The following is a 21,320-nucleotide window of genomic DNA, read 5'->3' as shown; positions in this document are numbered from 1 at the left end:
TTTCTGATGATGTGCTTACTACAGAGACCAAAACAGACAAGGCGATGCCGAACCCTAGGAGGATCGATTCTTCTAAGTGGTTGGCAAAGTCGAGCTCTGACGATAGTGAGATACCAACCCCTAACAATCTTAGTATCGTCTGTCTTTTCCTCTCATAGGTGTTTTTTGGAACATTCAGTCGGTGAGCTTCCAGGCTGGTTATAATGGAGTTCAAACAATACTCAAAGTACATATATCAGGATCCAAGGTCCCTACTTTTATTAGCTCATCATGAACGTATTATCCCCCAACAGAAGCATTTAAATATGTTGGAGTGAAAAAAATGATATGGTCTTCTAATACTATAGAATATACAATTAACACATTCACCATTCTTCCTTAGAAAAAAAAATATATTTTTTCAACCATCAATAGAACATTTCTAGAAACTTAGATCTGAAATGACCATCCAAGCATCCACTAAATACAATAAATTTTATATTATTGTTCATGCCATTTTCACTTTGGATTACATATCGTAAGTGACAAGATCTCATAAACAAAAAACTAATTAGTAATTACCATCGCTCAACAATTGATTCCTTGCTTGCCATGGAGACAAGAATTCATGACCTCATGGGACTCCAACTGTCATCCTAAAATAGTAAAATAATTATCTATATATTTTGTAAATATATAAAAAAAAATACACACATGCAGGTACACACAAATATGTTTGTTGTTTTTGGGCGTGGTTGTAGGTTAGCGTGCTGATCAGTTCATCCATTTCATGAATGCTTAGAGATAATGCGAATACAAAAACGATAGGTAGGTGTTAGCGCATATTGATTCGAATTACTCAATCACCAACTGTCATGTGATGTTTGGATCGAGCAATGATCAAATTGAATGATATTAAGGAGATATTTGATCGGAGAGAAAGAGTCTGAAATCGAAATAGGTGGCTTCCATTCCAACCATTTAGTTGAAAGATGTCATTCGTTCTGATTCTGATTCTGAGATGGAATGAAATGAATCAATCTATATAGAACTCAATCTCCACTCTTTTTATAGATTCAATTTTTTATTTCGATCACGAATCAAACACTTCAAAAAATTTATCATTTGATTTTAATTTCAAATTATTTTTATTCTCATTTTTATTTTAATTTTGGTTACAGTTACGAACCTAATACCTCTAATTATCCGTCACAGAATGATCCTAAACTGATCCACCTACCTACCAGTACTCCATAAATCCAGATCACGCGCTTCTCGCCGAATCCTGGCCACCGGGACATGGTGAGGGGGCGAGGCGGCGGTGGTGGGCGGACGATCCGGAAGCGCTGGATGGCGTCCAAAAAGGGCCTCAAGCTCCTCCTCGCCCTCCTCACCACCGTCACTCTCACCTCCTTCGCCCCTGCTCTCGCCCCTTTTCCTGTCCTCTCCTCCTCCCGCCACTATCTCTCCTCGGTACGCCCCTTTCTCCGCTTCCTCCTCTTCTCTGTATCTCCAGACGGGCAGCTAAAACCCTAGCTTCGGACCAACTCGAAGAACCCTGATTTACTTCCTCTCGCTCTTTTTTCGGATCAAGAATCGCTCACATTCTCGATGCGATCTTTTATCGTTAATATGCTTCTGGGGCAGGGCAATGATCGAGGGTTCTGGATAGCTGATGACATGTTTTGGAAAGATGGTCAACCTTTTCAGATCATCGGTGGCGATGTGCACTATTTTCGGGTTCTTCCTGAGGTTTTTTTCTTTTTTCTCGTTACTCTCTCTATATGTTGCGATCTCATTTTTGTTGCCTTACTAGGAAAGCCAGTGGATGCTAGCATTATGATCTTAGTTTCATCGGTCTTGGATATATAATTTGTTCTCTCATCTATGCGGCGTTCTGTTGGGATATTGAACTTTCTCTCGAGGACGCTTAAATCAATTAGATAGTGAAGGGATCAAGGAATATTATTGTCCAGGATTGCGTCATTTCTCACTAATATTAAGAAATATCGAGATTTATTTTTTAAAAAATATTTGCCTATTTTATCTGTTAATTCTGAGTTCTCCAGTCGAAGTAAGAATCAAGGCTTCGTTTTTACTTAATTTTCTGATATTTATGACGGCACCTTCTTAAATTCTTTCAAATTTGTAACCAAGAATTATTATTTCTCAAGAACTGCATTAATGGTATTCCTACAGTATTAATCATAATCGCTCAATGACTTTCTGTATATCCTTTGATTTTGCATTATTTAGTTTCTAATTAATAGTTTATTTTATTTTTTACTTTTTTTTTGGTTTCCTGTGTTATATTTATGTGCACTACATGCTTTACCATATGCAGTACTGGGAAGATAGACTTTTAAGAGCCAAGGCACTGGGCTTGAACACCATCCAAACCTATGTTCCTTGGAATTTACATGAACCAGCACCCCAGAAATGGGTTTTTGAGGGTATTGCAGATATCGAATCATTTTTGAAGCTTGCACAGGAATTAGGTTTTCTTGTTATGCTACGTGCAGGACCCTACATCTGTGCAGGTGAGTCTATAGCAATTTATGAACCAGGTTGTTGTTCCTGCTGGTTAATTGTAAAGCTTTTAGTCATTCATTCTATTTTATGTGCCCTTGTCGATATTTTGAGCTTTGTTCCCATTTCCATATCCAGCATCGGTCGTGCCAGTTCTGATAGGAGACGATACGATATAGGAATTAACATTGAAACTATGTAGATAACTTGTCATACAAAACTGATTTCATGGATTACTTCACCTTTGTATTGACATGTTCAAAGGCCATATTGACGTACATTTTTGTCACAGAGTGGGACTTTGGAGGTTTTCCTGCCTGGTTACTAGCTATAGAACCAGCTCTCAAACTGAGATCATCAGATCCTGAATTCCTTCAATTGGTATGTCCTTTATTCTTTGATCATGTGAATTTTAAATGATGAATGACTTTTTTTTATCCATAATCCATGCTTATGATTTTTTTTTGGTAAATGGTTATCATGTGACTTTTAGATTTTAAAATTGATGAATAAAAAAAGATGCTCAATTACTTTATCAATCAGATTCTTTCTAGAACCTGTCTATTTTCATTTTGTTCTCTTTCTATAGTAAAGCTCAAGTAAAATAATGTAGTTTGTGAAATGCTGCTTATTTCATTTTGTCTCAAGTTCCTTATTATGATACATATACAGTTCTATTAAGTAAAAAATAATTGATTTTACTGCATTTTTCTTAAATAAATGCTAACTCTATAATTCATATACATGGTCATATTTTTCTTTTTTCCTTTTTTTTTTTTGGGTCAAGTGTGGAACTTAACCTTGCAGAGAACAATTGATAGATCAAATTTCTATACTTGTTTTTTTATTATTATTTACAGGTTGAAAGATGGTGGGCAGTTTTGCTTCCAAAAATGGCTCCTCTACTGTATGAAAATGGGGGCCCTATTATTATGGTTCAGGTGACTGGATTGATTCCATTTGTTCTTAACTGGTTTTGCAACCATTTTTTGGTTGTCAATTTAGTAATTTGTAAAAGTGTAGCCATCTGATGACTCACTTTTACCAATAATCTAACTTGATACCATATTTGCTAGGTAGAAAATGAGTTTGGATCATATGGAGATGACAAGAAATATCTTCATCACCTTGTGACTTTGGCTAGAAGGCACCTTGGAAATGATATTGTTCTGTATGTGATTTCTGTACCTTTTAATATTATATTTTCATGAACTGAACATGAATCCTCCACCTGGTTTAATATCCTGATCTTCTTCATTCAACATCCTATATCAAACTAATTTCAGTGAGATTCGCCGTCTTGATACTGAATCCTGTACCAGTACTATTCTATTACAGTATCAGTATATGGTATGATATGAGATGGTGAGGTGTACTAAGTGTCGATGCAGTATGAGACATCATTCTAGTACAGTATGTTTTTGGTATATTACGATACCAACTAGTACGGCAAATCTTGAATTTGAGTATTCATGCTTTCCGAGGTGGCAATGGATTTAGGTTTTGGTGGGGTCATTGGTCAGTTTTTCTTGTCAAAGAGCATTTACCCAAACCTAATCCATCCATTCACTTGTGGTGGCTCAAAAGCGGTGAACCAAACATGGCATACAAAACTTATGCAGGATAAATTGTTTTGATAGAATGTAGCACAATAAGCCAATGTGTCAAATGCATTTTATACGAACTTTAAATAGTGTGAGTTTTCATAAACTGGTTTATTAGTATTTAGTACAAATTTAGCATTATTGGAAGGAACCTTTTCTTGGTGCTTTCCCTGAGTTCCCTTTTTTTTGTTGGCTGGTGATGATCTGGTGCACTGTGATGATCTGGCGCATTATGTTTTCTAGACCACTTATTTAATACACGTAGGTGCAATATTTATGAGTAAATTTTTTAAACATGTTTGGATTTAGTTAGGCCCATTTAAATGTAGTAATAATAAGAAATATCACTCTCTGTAGTTTGTACTCTGATATCTAACCAGCCGGATATTATGTATTTCAGGAGCTGCGTGGATCATATTTTTATAAAATTCTTTATCACACATTTCACTTTTGTTGGGTGGATGTCTGGTCAGGACATCACCTCCCAAGATCTTGTCAGTACCATGCGATGCAGCAGGAAGAAAGAAGAAACAAAACAAAAGGAGAAACAATCAAAATACGTGGATCAGCCACAAAAGGGCTCGCCTCCACGGGGCATGCAAACTTCACTATGAAAAAGAAATTTTACAAGAGGAGACCTCACCCTCAACCCTTGTACACCCAATTCTCTCTCACCTGAAGTTTCCCTCACAAAAGCTCTCTCTCTTGGAAGACCCCCTGAACCCCTGAAGTGCCTGGCGACCGCTGTCCAGGAGCCTCCTGCTCCTCTTTAGCGCTTCCGCCTCTCTCTTGGGTTCTGTACAGCTTTCGTACGGCGAAACACGGAGAAAACCCGAACCACACCCTCTCTGTTACGATCAGCCCTATTTAAAGGGCTTAAAACATGATTAGAGATGGATTAGGAGTCCTAAACAAAGCCAGATAACCCTTGGACCGTCGGATCAAGATCGGGAGCCACCCACGCCCTCAGATCGGCTCCGGTCCATGGAATAGTGCCGTGAACCGCGAGAAATGCGTGGGAAACGTCCACGCGGTCCACAGGCCCAGTCGTGGACCGCCCGATCCACGGTGGACCGGTGCAAAGGGCCAGCAGGCGCTGGGCCTCGGCCGGCCGCCCACGCGGGCCTGGGCCGCGCCGCCGCGGGCCTGGCGCGGACTGGGCCGCGCGCCCGCTGGGCCGCCGCCCGCATGGGTCCGCGTCCCGCGCGGGCCTGGGTCGCGCGTCCCGCACGCCGCCGCCTGCGGCCGCACCGCCGGCCGCCCGCCGGTTGTCCTCCGCCGCCTCGAATCTCGTGCCGACTTCAAAAGCTCGTATCTCCTCCATCTGAGCTCCGTTTCAAGTAATCTTGATCTCGTTGGACTCCGTTTTTCGTCGCGAACCTCGCTGTGGGCTCAATGTGGGCTGAATCTCGAGGCATCAAATCCTAACAATCTCCACCTCGACTCGATATTCGGCCTCCTCCAAAACTCCGAGAGCTTCTGGATCTCTTCGCCCCCATGCCCTGGGGCAATTGCCTGCTGATCATGGATGGGCAAACATGGAGTCGAGCCAGGCTGCTCGATCCCATCTCCGTCGTATGCTGTGCTCCTCCTGACCTGAGACCTGCTTGGGGCATCATCCTGCGGCAATAGGAATCTCACCTTGCGACGTCGCCTCTCGTCCTCCCGAGTCTCCTGTCTCGTGCCCGATCCGCCTCCTGGAGCTTCACCTCGTTCTGGGCTCCACCTGGCTCCCGAAGCTCCACCTCGCACTGGGCTCTCCACCAGGTAATAATGTCCTCTGCTCCCCTTCTTCTCCTCCAGCACAATCCTATCGCTCGTAACACCCTCAGGATTCCTCCATCAGCTATCGTCCTGTAGCCTCTTGAATCCAGTCTGTTAAGTGAGATAAGATTTCGCTTGAAATCGGGTATGTATCGAACCTCCCCCAATCTCCTCACTGCACCGTCATGTGTCCTCCAGCTGACCGTCCCAATGCCTCTGATCGCACAGCTCGATCCATCCGGCAGATATACAGTGTCCTCACTGTTCTCCAGGGAGTCAAGCTGCTCCTCTCTGCAACATACATGAAAGGAGCATGCAGAATCTAATATCCACTGCTGGAAAGAAGTAGATACCTCATCAGATATCTCCAGGACATCTTCATCTGAATCGCTGCCGGCCGTCGCTACAGCAGCCACCGTCCGATTTTTGAGTTGAGGGCAATCTCTAGCTAGATGCCCCAACTCCTCACACCGGTAACACCTGGTTTTGCTCAAGTCCCTCCTGGACTTGGACCGCCCTCGTTGCGATCTCCTGTCGCTCCGTCTACCGCCTCCTGCTCCTCCAGAAGCCACCAAAGCTGAGCTACCGCCATCTGAGCTCGAAGCTGGGTTCTCCCTCTGAGAACCTCGTTCTGGAGTATCGCCGTGGTGATCTCGTCCATCTTGATAGTGCTCTTCCCCACTAGAAGAGCAGTCACCAAGGACTCGTACGAAGGGGGAAGCGACGCCAGCAAAACCAGCGTCCTGGTCTTCTCCTCAACGTTCTCGCCAACGTTGAGGAGGTCGGTGAGGATCTTCTGGAAGTGGCTCAAATGCTCCTGCACGCTTTGTCCTCAGTCATCCGCAGTTGGTAAAACTGCCTCCAGAGGAAAAGTGTGTTGGTGAGAGACTTCGCCATGTACAACTCCTCGAGCTTCGACCACAGCATCGTCGGGGAAGTCTCGGTCAGCACATGGATCACCACCTCATCCGTCAGGTACATGCGGATGGTACTCACCGTCTGCATCTGTTGCCGTTTCCAATCCCGCACCTCTATGGTGGTCGGCTTCTCATCGCACAAGAGAGCATCGATCAACCCTATTGGATGAGCACGTCCTTTACCATTGCCTGCCACAAGGAGAAAGCTCTTACCATCGAACTTGTTGATCTCCATCTTGATTGTTCTTGTCTTCTCCATCTTCAGTCTTGCTCACCATCACTGCAATCTGCGTTCTTGTACCGCCACGCTCTGATACCACTTGTTGGGTGGATGTCTGGCCAGGACACCACCTCCCAAGATCTTTTCAGTACCACGCGATGCAGCAGGAAGAAAGAAGAAACAAAACAAAAGGAAAAACAATCAAAATACGTGGATCAGCCACAAAAGGGCTCGCCTCCACGGGGCATGCAAACTTCACTATGAAAAAGAAATTTTACAAGAAGAGACCTTACCCTCAATCCTTGTACACTCAATTCTCTCTCACCTGAAGTTTTTCTCACAAAAGCTCTCTCTTCTTGGAAGACCTCCTGAACCCCTAAATGCCTGGCGACCGCTGTCCAGGAGCCTCCTGCTCCTTCTCTCTCAGCGCTTCCGCCTCTCTCTTGGGTTCTGTACGGCTTCCGTACGGCGAAACACGGAGAAAACCCGAACCACACCCTCTTTATTACCGATCAGCCCTATTTAAAGGGCTTAAAAAATGATTAGAGATGGATTAGGAGTCCTAAACAAAGTCAGATAACCCCTGGACCGTCGGATCAAGATCGGAAGCCACCCACGCCCTCAGATCGCGCTCCGGTCCACGAAATAGTGTCGTGGACCGCGAGAAACGCGTGGAAAACGCCCACATGGTCCACAGGCCCAGCCGTGGACCGTCCGGTCCACGATGGACTGGTGCAAAGGGCCAGCAGGCGCTGGGCCTCGGTCGGCCCACCCACGTGGGCCTGGGGCCGCGCGCGCCCGGCTGGGGCCGCCCGTCCGCGTGGGTCGTGGTGTCCCGCACGCCGCCGCCTGCGGCCGTGCTGCTGCCGCCGGCCGCCGATTCGAATCTCGTGCCGACTTCAAAAGCTCGTATCTCCTCCATCCGAACTCCGTTTCAGGTGATCTTGATCTCGTTGGACTCCGTTTTTCGCTGCGAACCTCGCTGTGGGCTGAATCTCGAGGCGTCAAATCCTAACAACTTTGATATCCAACAATCTGGTTATAGCACCTTTATAACTTCCCTCTTCTTCAAAATTCTTTATCACATTTTCTCCTTATTTTTCTTTCTTCATTAATTCATTTTTACCATGTCATTATACATAGATGAGTAGATATATAACCAAGGATTCATGTCCCATCAATCCTTGTGCATGCTGCCAATACTGTACTATTGCGATGAGAGAATAATACTTGGGATGCCTATGGGACACTGGTTTGCTCATGAACCAGGACATCCTTTTTGTCTTGGTTGATACTGGTTGGGACATGCTGGTATGCTAGCCAGGATAGCCAGCTCTTGCTTACAAAAAAGGAATGCCTACTGATGGCTCTCTTTTGTCTATGTGGTTCAGTCATGGGAGGGAGCTCAGAGAGGAAGAGATAGAGAAGAAGGGAAGGAGAGGAAGAAGGGAGAGAAGGTGCTAGATCTATCCTCCTCTCACTTAGATTCGGCCTCCTTTATGCCAAAATCATAACCCATGCAATAAGGTTGTCCACCCTCCCATTTTTAGCAGCTTATTTGATTGAAAATTACAAAACTAAGAAAAATTATGCCATATTTTTCTGTTTGGTATAAAATTCGTATTTGTTGTAGGGTGGGGTCAACCTACAACATGATATACTTTGTCCTTTAATGTGTATTTTATTCTTTATAAATTTATATTTCTTTAGCATAATTTCATTATTAAAATAATATTGAAAAATTTCAGGAAGAAAAATTTGTAGCATGTTTCCACTATTAGTGTGTGCATGCTACTAAATTGCTGCCAGATCTAGATCAATAACCGTACCTATTTAATAGGGTGAAATGATTGTAACCCTGAACAATAAAAACCTCTGTTTAAGAATAAAGGCTCAGAGGCAACCCCGTACGGTATTAGGTTGCCAGCCTTTCTTGAATATCAAGAGGGGAGCATCCTGGTACAGAGGACCAGAATGGTATGAGTGCTGGAACCAGGTCTTGAAACCTTAGTTACAACTCAGATAAAATAATGAAAACTTCTTAGAAACTACAATGATCAGAAAGTTTGTAACAAATTTATCCTTGTATTAATTCACATCTTGGGTTAAATGGTGGACTACTTTTGATGCCTTTGGCTCAGAGAATCTTGACATTCCTTTTATTGCTGTGAAGAAAGTGCCTTGCTGTGTTATTGTCATGTCCCATTGTCCAAGATGGTTGGTACTCAAGAAAGATTGAAATTTGAAGTTACTAGATGACTTGACGTTGTCCTAATAACAGTATAACCAGATAAGAGCATTTCTATTACTATTCACTGCCATAAAAGGATTTTAGCGTAAACAAAACCTTGCAGATCTTGTGTTTTTAAAACCAAAGAAGTCATCTGATCCCAGTAAATGTGGTGCTTCAGCAAGCATACAAACATTTAGAAGTCATGAAACAATTAAGTCCTTTATGAAAGTACGGACCTCAGAGTTCTTCAAATATTGCATTTATAGACATCTTTGGTTTTATAGATAATATATATATGTTTTGCATTTCACATGAAAATAATTGACTTGCCATGTACTACGTCAACTGCATCCGGAAATGCTGCTAGAATTCTGAAGTCGCATGTTAGGCTAGACTACTTAAGCATAGCTTGTGGATCACTGCATTATTCACTGTGAAATATCCTAACAAGTTTTCATGCACTTTAGGTATTTTCACGCACATCAGCATTCTAGAAGCTGCCAAGTTTCTATATATGTGTTTACAGTTTTACATGCAAGAGTATCTGAGAAAACTCTAGAACTCTCCAGGGTGGTAAAACTCATAACAACAGCCTCTTCAAAGCTTCATCATGATGTGTTGTGCATATTTATGAGGCTTGACTTCTTTACTTCCTGCTATCTTGTTATTTAGGAACTAAAAATTGTAATACAAAGTTAATTATATTATTTATTTTCCATGATACTCGATTCATTTATAGATGGTGAGAAGCCATCTATGTGTTGCCAGCATTGACTTAAACCTGTTATGTCAACTTGGGAGCCTGATCAACAAGTAGATGTTTGCTTTGTTTTCGTGTTGTAGGTATACTACAGATGGTGGTTCTAAAGATACACTAGAAAATGGAACTATTCTTGGGGAGGGTGTTTTCTCAGGTTAGTCTAGTGATATGATGTTGCTTATATAAAATCTCACCAAAAAGCAAAGCCATGCATTCTTAGCAATCCCAAAATCTAGAATTCATTATTTTCTGGGCTTCCTACTCTTATATATTTGTGTGGCATGACAATTAATTTATGTTTTCATATAAGATCTTCTCCTTAATTTATTGCCCATTGTATATGGTGAAATAGCTTGATTTAACATATATTCAAAGTAAGCAAGACTATTAGATCAGAGAATGGTTCTTGGAGCACTCATCATTCTTTGATGGGGAACTTTTAATTTTCAAGTGAACTAGAGATCTCATTATAGAAGGAATACATGATAACTCATAAGTCATTGATTCAGTTTGTCTTCATTGCTACATGCTTCACTTTGGGAAGAAGAAGACGTTTGAAGAGGACACTGAAAACATATGCATTGGCTGACACAACAAGAGGCCATGCTGAAATTCTTAGGCATTTTTTTTTTCTAAGCAAATTGTGTTTCATAATAATTTTTTTTTATCTTTAATCTTCCATATTTTTCAAAATAAGTACATTTAGGCTTGCTTGGCAACACTTTTATTTCTTGTTTTCTATTTTTAAAAATAAAATTATAGAAATTAAGATAAATGTGTAGTACTATGGCCTTTATTTTCTATTTTTTAAAAGTCACTTTCATTATTTTTGAAAAATGAAGGTAAGAAATCCTTTCGATACTTTCAGAAAAAGAAATGCATGTATTTTTACCACCATCGCTAACATTACCTCCACCACTATTGCCGCTGCCTCTGCCACCACTGCTACGGCTATCATTGCCACCCTTGTTGCCACCATTGCCACCGCCATCATCACTACACCCACCATATTGCAGGTGCCTCTACCACAACCACCACCGTTACTGCTAGTATCACTGTTGTTGGCTTGTTGCCACCTCCACTATACCATTGCCGCTATAGAAATTGCCTGTCACATTGTTGATGCCCTCGCTGCCACCACCACACAACCACCACCGTTGCCGCCTCCATACATCCAACAGAAGCCTAGGCCTGAAAGAAAGAGAGAGGAGGTATTTGATTCATAAGCTACTAGCCGAAAGCCTTGCCAACCACGTCTATGTTACTTGCTAGCTAGCCCAATAAGAGAAATGCTGGCCAATGGAGGTACTTATTTAGCCTACCGAGCCCATCAATAAAGGAGAGGCGGGCAGACATAAACCGCACCTCAGCCGCCATCATCATCACTGCCGCTATATCACCAAGAAACCTCCCACCGTCATCTCCACTGCCCTTGCTGCAAGTACTACTATTTTGTTTTTGACTATAGCAAGCATGTTTATATTTAAGAAAATTTAAACTATAGCCAGCATGTTTATATTTAAGAAAATAGAAAAATGCAAATAGAATTACTATTTTCAATTTCTGAAAATAGAAAAATGTGAAAGTGATGCCAAATGGCAACCTAGTCATGTTAGTGGAAGCTCTGTTTTGAAGCTAGCAGGTCATAGGTTTGAGTTGTGATCCTCTACTTGAATTCCGCCAATAATTCCAAGGAACTTTGGCAAAGCATGGTAACAAAGCCAAATGCTGAAGGGTGCATTTGGATGCTTTTTTCCATGTAATTTGATTGCTGTCATTGTGGATGCTTAAGCTTGTTATGGACAAAGTGAAATAGGATTACTCTCAACAAGGCCTCTTACTAAGGCATATAGAGAATAGAAAATGAACTCCTAACTTTATTCAGATGCTGGACAAAAGCTTCTTAAAATGGAAAAAAATGAAATAAAACAATATTTTTAGAACAGGCTTATTTGTAGAGTAGAAATATTTTGATGACAGATAATTGTGCTTTTGTCCCATGTAGGATGACCTAAACATTCTTGCTGACAATAAAAACATTCGATGCATAAGGGCCTAGGTTAAGTGATTGCAAACTACAAATTATTTTTAAATATATAAAAAAAAGTGTGCCTAGGCTTGCTATATTGTATGAGAAAAATAGTCAGGAACTTTAAGATCCTTTACTGAGGAGGTCTGATGCTTGTTGATCTTTGGATCTCTTCCATTTTCTTTATCCTTGAGATAATCAGCAAAGTCTTGCCAATGCAGAGCATGTAACGTAATGGTGTCTGTTAATCCATTTAGGTTATCGGGTTTCCTATCTCCTTGATGACGTAACACTAAGTCTGAGAAAGAACTAAGCCATTGTTGCTGTTATAGACACATACTAGCCATATAATTCATTTGTTGCTCTAGTTATGGCTGGATTGTTGGGGATGCATTGACATTTTCATATGTACTATAGAGTGCAGAATACATTCTTGTTGCAGGATGCATAGTGAAGATGCATGGAGTTCATACTTCATGCTTTGTGGAAGTCAAAATGTTAACTGCACTAGAAAGGTGTTTATTGATATCTTGTGTCATTGTTCACTTTTTAAATGGATGGCTTTAATGGTTGATATGCAGCTGTTGATTTTTCAACTGGTGACAATCCATGGCCAATATTTAAGTTGCAGAAGAAGTATAATGCACCAGGAAAATCACCTGCTCTATCATCGTCAGTAGACTTACCCCTTTTCTATGCGACATTATTTCATGAAGTATTACTAGTAGTTCTTGTTTTGCAGGGAATTTTATACAGGATGGCTTACACACTGGGGAGAGCAGATTGCAGAAACTGATGCCAACTTGACAGCTGCAGCCCTACAAAAGATTTTATCTCGAAATGGTTCTGCAGTACTCTATGTATGTTGCAATCCAGATTCTGGAAATGGATTTATTGGTTTCACATGTTCTGTTGCAATAACGTAACTTTTTAGATTCTCAGATGGCTCATGGTGGAACCAATTTTGAGTTTTTCAGTGGTGCAAATACTGGTCAGAATGAATCTGATTACAAGGCTGACCTCACTTCTTATGATTATGTAAGTAACATTTGTTGAGAATGCTGCATGACTGTTTGGAACTTTAGTTATAATATTCATCAAACTCTCCTGCTATCCAGGATGCTCCAATCAAGGAGTCTGGTGATGTGGACAACCCAAAGTTCAAAGGCATGTCCTGGTCATCTTAACCTTTCAACCCTTATACATCTTTAGAATCTGGAATTACTAGAGATTATTTATCTTTTCCTACTTTAAACAAAGTATGCCATGGTTAAGACATGATTCCTTTTTCAGCCATTGCAATCACAGTTCTAGTATGTTCCATTCACATAATAATTGTGAATGTAGGCGGAATCTCTTCTTTATTTTGAGTCTTTTAACTCAGGCCAAGCCCAACTAAAACCATTCTAACATGATAAAGAATAATTGTCTATACTATTGTACTTGATAATTGATATCAAAATTAGTTTCAATATGGTTGTTAAGAACTTTCTCAATTTCTGGATTCAGGCAGACCAAATACGAAAGAGGGCATTAACTAGTTCAGTAAGAAATTTGGATGGAATAGAGAGTTAAAATGCCACAGCATGAGCATTGCAAATCTTAAAAGCATCTAAAAGTAAGGTGTGGTAGCAAATATCGAAGTTGGAATGAGTTGACAGTAATCTAAGTGTTCAACTTCAGTCATATCCGTTTACATAAATAGCTATTTTTTTCCATCTTGAATTGTACACTGTTAAAATGTCACTGTTATGCTGCTCTATGTTGAGAAATGTATATTTTTGTCAAAGCTGGCCAAGCATATCAATCATTTGAGACCGCCTATAAGACTCAGCACTTGTTTGGGCAGAACAGTTACACTGCTTTGATGCACTCATTAACATATAGTGGCTAGGGTCCGGTCTACTTTTTACAGCATTGTCATAAGACTCATAACTATATTAACATTATTTGTGTTTAGTGCTCATTGGCATTACTTCATGTAAATAGAGGTCTCACAAAATTCAGCTTCTCTAATACATTGCGGTGTTGGGCAGCATTGAGAAGAGTCATTGAGACATATAGAAGCGTAGCTCTACCCCCAGTTCCTTCCAATAATAAGAGGGCAAGTTATGGGCTTGTTGAGGTTAGCAAAATTGCTTCCTTTTTTGAGGTCCTTGATACCATATGTTCTCCAATGGAGGTGGTTGAAGCAGAACATCCCATTGCAATGGAGTTGGTGGGCCAGGTAAAAGCCATTTGTAGATGCATCATGCATGTTTGTGAACATCCTAGCTAGTGATGGTTTTTTTTGCAGCTCTTGATTGGTTGGAGTTGTTGGATGACCTTTAATTAATCTCTAATGTTATACACTTGTCATCCAGATGTTTGGATTTGTATTATATGTGACAGAATACCCCCAAAAGGAAACAAGTAGCATTCTTTCAATTCCCAAGGTTTGAAAACCATTCTTTATAAAAAGTGAAGTTTATAGTTCAATTGGTTTCTCAAGATTTTTTGCAATTTCTGATATGATTTTATATCCTCAAATCTAAGCAATCTATGCAATTTAATGTCTTATCTGCAGGTGCATGACAGAGCTCAAGTGTTTATTTCATGCTCAGTTGATGATAATGGAAGTCCAATATACGTTGGTGTAATTGAAAGATGGTCAAACAAGGCACTTGCAATGCCCAAAATCAATTGCTCTTCTAACATCGGCTTATTTGTTCTGGTAACTATTTCTTATCTCCAATATTAAATATATTGATGCTCCCAGTTTTATAGATTCTGACCCTGATAGGCCTTGTTTATTTTGCTTATGGTTATGATTTGAATGGCTGTTCAGTGAGAGTGATTTATACTGTTTTGGCAGAAGAGGAACATTTAGGCACCGTATTACAGTGTACTCCATGGTTGTTGTGGATAACACAATGTATCCCCATCATTCAGTGATCATTGTGTCATGATTGTTGTGTGTAATACAACGTATTTCCATCATCCAGTGATCATTGCCACCCCATAGTCACTTCACATGCAATGATGGATTATCAGTGACTGCTACTGTTGCTGTTAGATGGCCATCAACATAAAATGAAAATATAAGCGGTAAAAGTTATCTTTGCTAGATCATATACCTTTAACTTGGAGCAGCATTGCTGTCTTTGTCTTCAACAATATTCACTGAGAGGCCAGCTATTTGACAGTTATTCTGTGGAAGAGCTAGCTAATCAGGCAGTGCAATATGTGGCACATGTGGCTTATTTTAGCTGGTGTACTTCGCTTGTGTCATTTTTCTCTGCCATTCTTTTCTTCTCCCAATCTTCTAAAAGGTGTTCACTACACTTCTTGCCTTCTATGTCCATTGTTCTCTCTCTCTTTCTCTCGATCACACACACACACACACACACAACTTGTCTGTCTTCCCTGTATATCAATGATCATTTGAAATGCTGCTTTGTTAATTAGAATTGCTTTGCTAAATTGCTGTGTATATTGGCCGGGGGTGGCGTTGAAGAAGTTAATTATCTATCATTGTGCCATATGCACTGTAGTGAAAACAGCTTTTGTGTTGTTAATTGTCACTAAGTTACCTATATATATATATATATCCTTTTTCCTTTTGGGTTATTCCAATTCATTGATGCTTTCTGATCTTTTCGATTTCAGGTGGAAAATTTGGGCCGTGTGAATTATGGGCCATACATGTATGACAGGAAGGTAAATTTCTCTGCAGGCAAAAATGATGTTGACATGAAATATAATTATTCTCATACTTGAACCATCCAAGCAGTTTAGAAGAGGAGCCAAATTGTATGGCTGTATGCTTAACCAAATCATCAATCTTGTACAGAAATATCCATTCTGTGACCACCTGTTGGATCAAATGAAATGGAGAAGGCATTTTTTTAAGAAAAACCAGATAATGGCTTATAGGGCAGACTTTAATATAGATGGCCCACCGTGTATTTTACACCAATGAGACTTGATCTGAAATCCTACTAATAGGTTGTTGGTATGCTGTGCATGCGTGCTTGTCTCTGTGTGTGTGTGTGTGTGTGTGTGAGTGAGAGAGAGAGAGTAGGCATGCACAATTTCCATAAAGGGTGAGATTTGGATAGTACCACAAAGGCTTCTTGATGAGAAAAATCTAGAGAAGACGTGCCTACCCTTGATGCAGTGTTTTTACCGATTAAAGAAAGCTTGTAATGGCAGCATACTTGGCAACAAGCAAGGCAGATGGGATCTAGAAAATTGCATCAAAAAATTAATGCAATTTCATTGCACATAAAATATAGGGGTAGACTTTGTGATATTCTATATTGTCTCAGGTGTTCACTCACATATTCACAAGCAAGAATGTGTGTTTGTTTAGATCTTTTGAATTTGATTTAATACCTTGAAAAATGAAAAGTTCAGTTATTACTTATTTCCAGTATATCTAAGCTCGAGAACTAATAATGCTTCTGAGATAAACTAATAATGCATTCATTATGTCTTTTTATTCCAGTTATATTTATTATGGCTATTTTAATAGAATTGATGCACTAATCTCTACTGATACTCAGGGAATACTGTCTCCGGTTATACTGGACGATGTTGTCCTCCATCAGTGGAAAACATATCCAATTTCGTTTCAGAGATTTATAAATCATTCAAAAGATAACCCTATCAAGCAAGCTGCCAATTCTAGAATTAATAAGATATTGATCCAGAACAGTCTGAAAGATCACTCCAGCAGGTTTACATTTTCACCTAAAGGTAGTCATAGTAGCAGCTATTAGTTATTATTGCTATTTCAGCATTCTGTTAAATATATGCAAGCTTGGTTTGACTGGTATATTTCAAGCCACAATTTTTTTTTTCTCTTGCTTGTTTCCTCCCAGATTTGATCATGTAATTTTTGCAATTGCTAGTTTATTTTCTGCATATTTAGATGCATGACATTTTAATGACTGTGCCCAGATATATCTCTATGCTTTCACGTGATCATCAACTTAATTTTCTGGCTGTAATTGAGTTTCCATAAACATCAGGCTAAGGATTTTGAGTAATCCCATTCGATTTCATACCTGATGTTCAATAAAGCATAGAACTTATACTAAGAATGATATTTTAATATACATTATCAGAACTATAATTTTAAATCACATCTACTACAACGTTAACCTTGAAGGAAAACTTCGAAGTTCTCTTATTTTATTAAACTAGGCCTTTTTTAGTAGTTATAACTTGAAAACAGTTGAAAGAGATTCTGTGCTGTTTGAGCACAATTCTTAATGGAAGTCAAACGTATAACTTTTATGACAAATAAACAGTAAGATTGCTTCATTCAAACATACTTAATTTAGTTTAATTCTACTGACAAGTTTAATACACCTTTAGGACAGGTTATAGATTAATGTGCAGTTTGAGAAACAACATATGGGCAAATCAGAAGCCTAAAGACAGCTTGAAGTCAGAACTTTTTCACTACAATTTCAATAAATTACTAGAGAGCATGCTAAGAATGTGTTCAATGTAAATGTGAACAGCAATCCATGAAACCATAGCTTTGGGTTGGCTATGTAAACTATCATGATAAGGATGTTGATTCAGCTTGTCATGTTGGCTAATGTCTATATCGTTCCCATCAAAGTAATAACTAAAGTTTTCTTTTTGTCCAGGATAATGTAAATTTACAAGGAAGCTCCATCACTTCCTTTAAGCATGATATAGAGTGAAGCCACATTTATTCATTAAATCTTTTATACTGCATTTGCTCAATCAAGTGACATTATTTTCAATGCCTCTGGAGCTGACCTGCCTTTATTATAGCATGTGGGGCCTGCACAAGCAGCATAACTATAGGGTTACTATGTAAGCTGACTTGTTTCAGTTTAATTATATTGTGTGACTTTCTGGGAGGCCCAAAGAAAGTATAGGACAACGAATTGCTTTTCCTCCTAGGATTCTGAATGCTATGATCCTTTTTTAAGGATCTTGCATTATTTTATTATTGGTACTAAATATTTTGTTCATTGATCAGAAGCCATTAAAATGTTTTATGGTAGCTAGTAGCTACATATATACTGAGGCCAACCAATTTTGGAGAAATGTCTTCCTAACAGCTCCCAGACCTAAACGAACTGCACTAGGATATTGCACTAGGTAAAATGGGGAATGGAAAATCTTGGGTCTACTAGTGGTGCAGTATTGTAAACTGAGTACCATACATTGAGAGTTTTTTTATCATGCAAAACAATGTTTGTTTTTCTGGCCTTCAATGATTATGTTAAGCTGCCAGTAAGAAATTCCGGATCATGAATTCAAGTACATGACTGAAAACTTATCGACCCTATATAGTTACTAACAGGAACACTTATCCGGCACCTAAATTTCTGGATTCAAAGTTTCAAACCACCAATAATAACTTGTCTACTGAGCCTTCCCAAAACCAATATTCATCAGCAAAATCAACCTACAAGATGCTCCACCAATTGTTATTGTTAAATACCTGTGATATTCATGTCAACAATGGACTGTATGTTGACTATATTTCTATCAGAAGCATGCATTCTATAGGCATTTATCATTTGGATGCTATTCATGATATTGCATGACCTTAAATTTTATTGTGACAGAGAGTATTTCAGAAGAACCAGGATTTTACAAAGGTCATTTCTATGTAGATCCAAGAAACCAAGTTAGAGATACGTTCATATCATTTTCTGGTTGGAGCAAAGGGATTGCTTTTGTGAACAATTTCAATATTGGGAGATTCTGGCCGGTAATTATGTGGATATTTTGTTGTCAAAAATTAAGCGTGTTTCTAATTTTACTATGTTCTCTAACAGTTTTGGCCCCACTTCTCTTTTCTTTCTTTTCTTCACAAAAATGCGAATATATACCTGCAGTTGTTTGGACCTCAGTGCACTCTTTATGTTCCTGCACCAATCCTTCAACACGGAGAAAATGTTGTGGTACGTGTGACTTAACATCTTGCATTAAAAAATTTACCTTTTTAATACATGGTAATTCTACCATTGAAGCTTAAAAATTGACTGAAAATTCTTTAGGACATGGATACTCCAAAAGTCTATCTTAATAATTCAAAATTTCGTCAGGCTAAGGAGATCATGAATTTAAAATGTGCTAAGCTTAAAGTATTTTAATTTTGCATCAACTTTTTTCTTCTTGCTCCTCACAGGTCATACTAGAGTTGCATGCTCCCAATCCTGATCTCACTATTGAGTTGGTGGAAAACCCAGATTTTACATGTGGACCAAAACATCATCAGAAATGATCACATGCATTTTCATCCAGAGGTACATCTATGTGCATGACAATCTTGAGTGCTTCCCAAATGTTGTTGGTCTGGATACTATATAAGCCATTGTGAGTCATCATTAGCAAAAAAAAAAAAAAAAATGGAAAGCCTTGTTATGCAATGACTAAGCTGACCCAAATTTCTTCATGTGTAAGTGATATTAGAGTGGCTGATGATCATGACAAGAGATCTTAGGAGTTTCAACTAAAGAGTGAGCACAGGAAGGTCAAATATTAAAGGACAATGTTTTTTTTTTTTTTATGGAAAATATTGAAAGACAATGTTGAAAATTCAACAATTGTCCAGATTGCTTGTTTGTGTTTTGCGTGTCTCGCCACCACTGGAAGCAGTCTTATGTTATTTGTTGCGGCATTGTATCTAAAGTATCAATTCAAATATAATTGTGTATTAAAAATCAGCAAAATTGTTTTCTTGGCCTGCTATTTGTTGATCGATAATAATGATATATGTATATTTCAAAGGCTAATAAAGGTTGAACAAAATCCTCTGGAGAGCTATTCAATGTGTTCTGGAAATGCTTTTTGAGAACTAAAATGACATTCTGATAGATTGAACTGGTCTGTGCACATTCTCTTGGCTATTGAGTTGCTGCTACAGAGTTATTCATTGGATGAGAGCAACATCTATTTTCAACAGGGTATAGTGCAATGCTGAAAGTGAATGATTATTGCTGCTCAAAAAAGCAAGTGAATGATTTATTGATGGAGATCAACACGCCATAAGACGTGAAGCAGTTGCAATGCTGCCAGTGAAAGCTATGACCACCCCGGCTGTGTCCCTGCCATCCAATCAATTCAAATGTTCATGTATGTTACAAGGTGAAGATGCAGAAAATGGTAAGAACGGTCCATAAGTTCGGCAATACATTGGCATGTTTTAGTCTTCAGAGCTCAATAGGTTATTTGAAACTATTTTGGTTATCTGCTTCATCATGTTTCTCATATATTCATTGCACAAGCTGAAGTAAAACCCTGGCTGAAAGATTTGCAGACTATGCTGCTGTACATGGTGCAACAGGTGGGTTGCTGAAACTCTTTCATAGCGTGCCATGAGTTTTTTGCTGCTGGGAATGGTAGCAATATGCACTCTACGGCAGATATAGCACATCACACAATGTATGCTTCCATCAATCAACTGTTGTCTAAAGTATTCAAACATGCATCAACCTCAAGAGTAATCTAGGATATGTAATTATCGGGATATGGTAAATTTTGAGGAACTATATTATGTCTTCAAACAGCCCATAAACATAATCCCGATTGGAACTTTTTAAATGGTCTGACAGTCACGAATCCAGCACCAGAAAGATGTGAGCAGGATTTATTACTAGGTCTTGTAATAAGCATAGGCAGCTACACTTGGTCATTCTATTGATTTTCACTCTGCTTGCACAAAATTTTAAATTGTCAATAGTTGAATTGGTTGCCATCATGGTCCCCTCATACATTTTAAAATTTTAGGCCAAACTGGAAAAAATAATTTATAGTACAAAAATGCCTAGAAACTAGAATTCATATGTTGGGGGATTTTTAATTTATGTATCAAGTTGGTACAAAAATGAATGATATTAGTTGTATTAGTATAGCAAACTACAAGATAAGATATTTAAATTGAAAATCTAATTTATGAGTCATAATCTACACATCTTAAAACATGGATAGATTTAAATTCACTGGATTTTAATGATTATATTATAGTAAAATATTGTATCATGTTATTAAAACTATTTATTTTGACACTTACTTGATGATTAGGTTAGTGACTACTAACATCCATGAATTTTAGTTTTCTAAGTGTTTTTTTTAGTGTAGAACTTGTTTAATAATGTAGATCTTGAACTTGGATAGTTCAGTATTGATTTTGACATAAAATCATAGTCCAGATCTCTCTCTATATATGAGTTGGACTATGCTTTTCTTGAGAGGAGAAAATCTACTCCTCTCGATTCCAATATCAATGACAAGGCAATCAAATTA

General features: G+C 39.0%; 1 protein-coding gene across 11 annotated transcripts; it reads left to right on the top strand.

The window, feature by feature from the left end:
• The first annotated feature begins 1,216 nt into the window (after positions 1–1,216).
• On the top strand, positions 1,217–20,740 carry LOC105047685 (beta-galactosidase 8). Of its 11 annotated transcripts, none has more exons than XR_003801197.2 (22): positions 1,218–1,452; positions 1,627–1,731; positions 2,324–2,519; positions 2,801–2,889; positions 3,369–3,449; positions 3,585–3,679; positions 8,405–8,470; positions 10,090–10,160; positions 12,617–12,707; positions 12,778–12,895; positions 12,978–13,073; positions 13,154–13,202; positions 14,072–14,262; positions 14,399–14,470; positions 14,602–14,748; positions 15,684–15,734; positions 16,583–16,775; positions 18,638–18,783; positions 18,911–18,976; positions 19,204–19,321; positions 19,981–20,180; positions 20,335–20,740. XR_003801197.2 is itself a non-coding variant. In XM_029265318.2 (21 exons), exons 1-20 carry the CDS (start codon positions 1,279–1,281, stop codon positions 19,297–19,299), a joined length of 2,193 nt encoding a protein of 730 aa, XP_029121151.2. In that variant the 5' UTR covers positions 1,218–1,278; the 3' UTR covers positions 19,300–19,321; positions 19,981–20,740. The 11 variants fall into 11 exon arrangements, 6 of the variants coding, with proteins under 6 accessions (XP_029121151.2, XP_029121153.2, XP_029121152.2 ...); XR_003801196.2 differs by having other exon boundaries at positions 20,327–20,740; XR_012141971.1 differs by having other exon boundaries at positions 1,217–1,452; positions 16,583–16,755; positions 19,981–20,740.
• Positions 20,741–21,320: the final 580 nt, after the last annotated feature.

Source organism: Elaeis guineensis, chromosome 6 (genome assembly GCF_000442705.2).
Source record: "Elaeis guineensis isolate ETL-2024a chromosome 6, EG11, whole genome shotgun sequence".
Classification (NCBI taxonomy): domain Eukaryota; kingdom Viridiplantae; phylum Streptophyta; class Magnoliopsida; order Arecales; family Arecaceae; genus Elaeis; species Elaeis guineensis.
The sequence above is the reverse complement of the archived record's forward strand: the minus strand, read 5'-3'. Positions and strand labels throughout refer to the sequence as shown.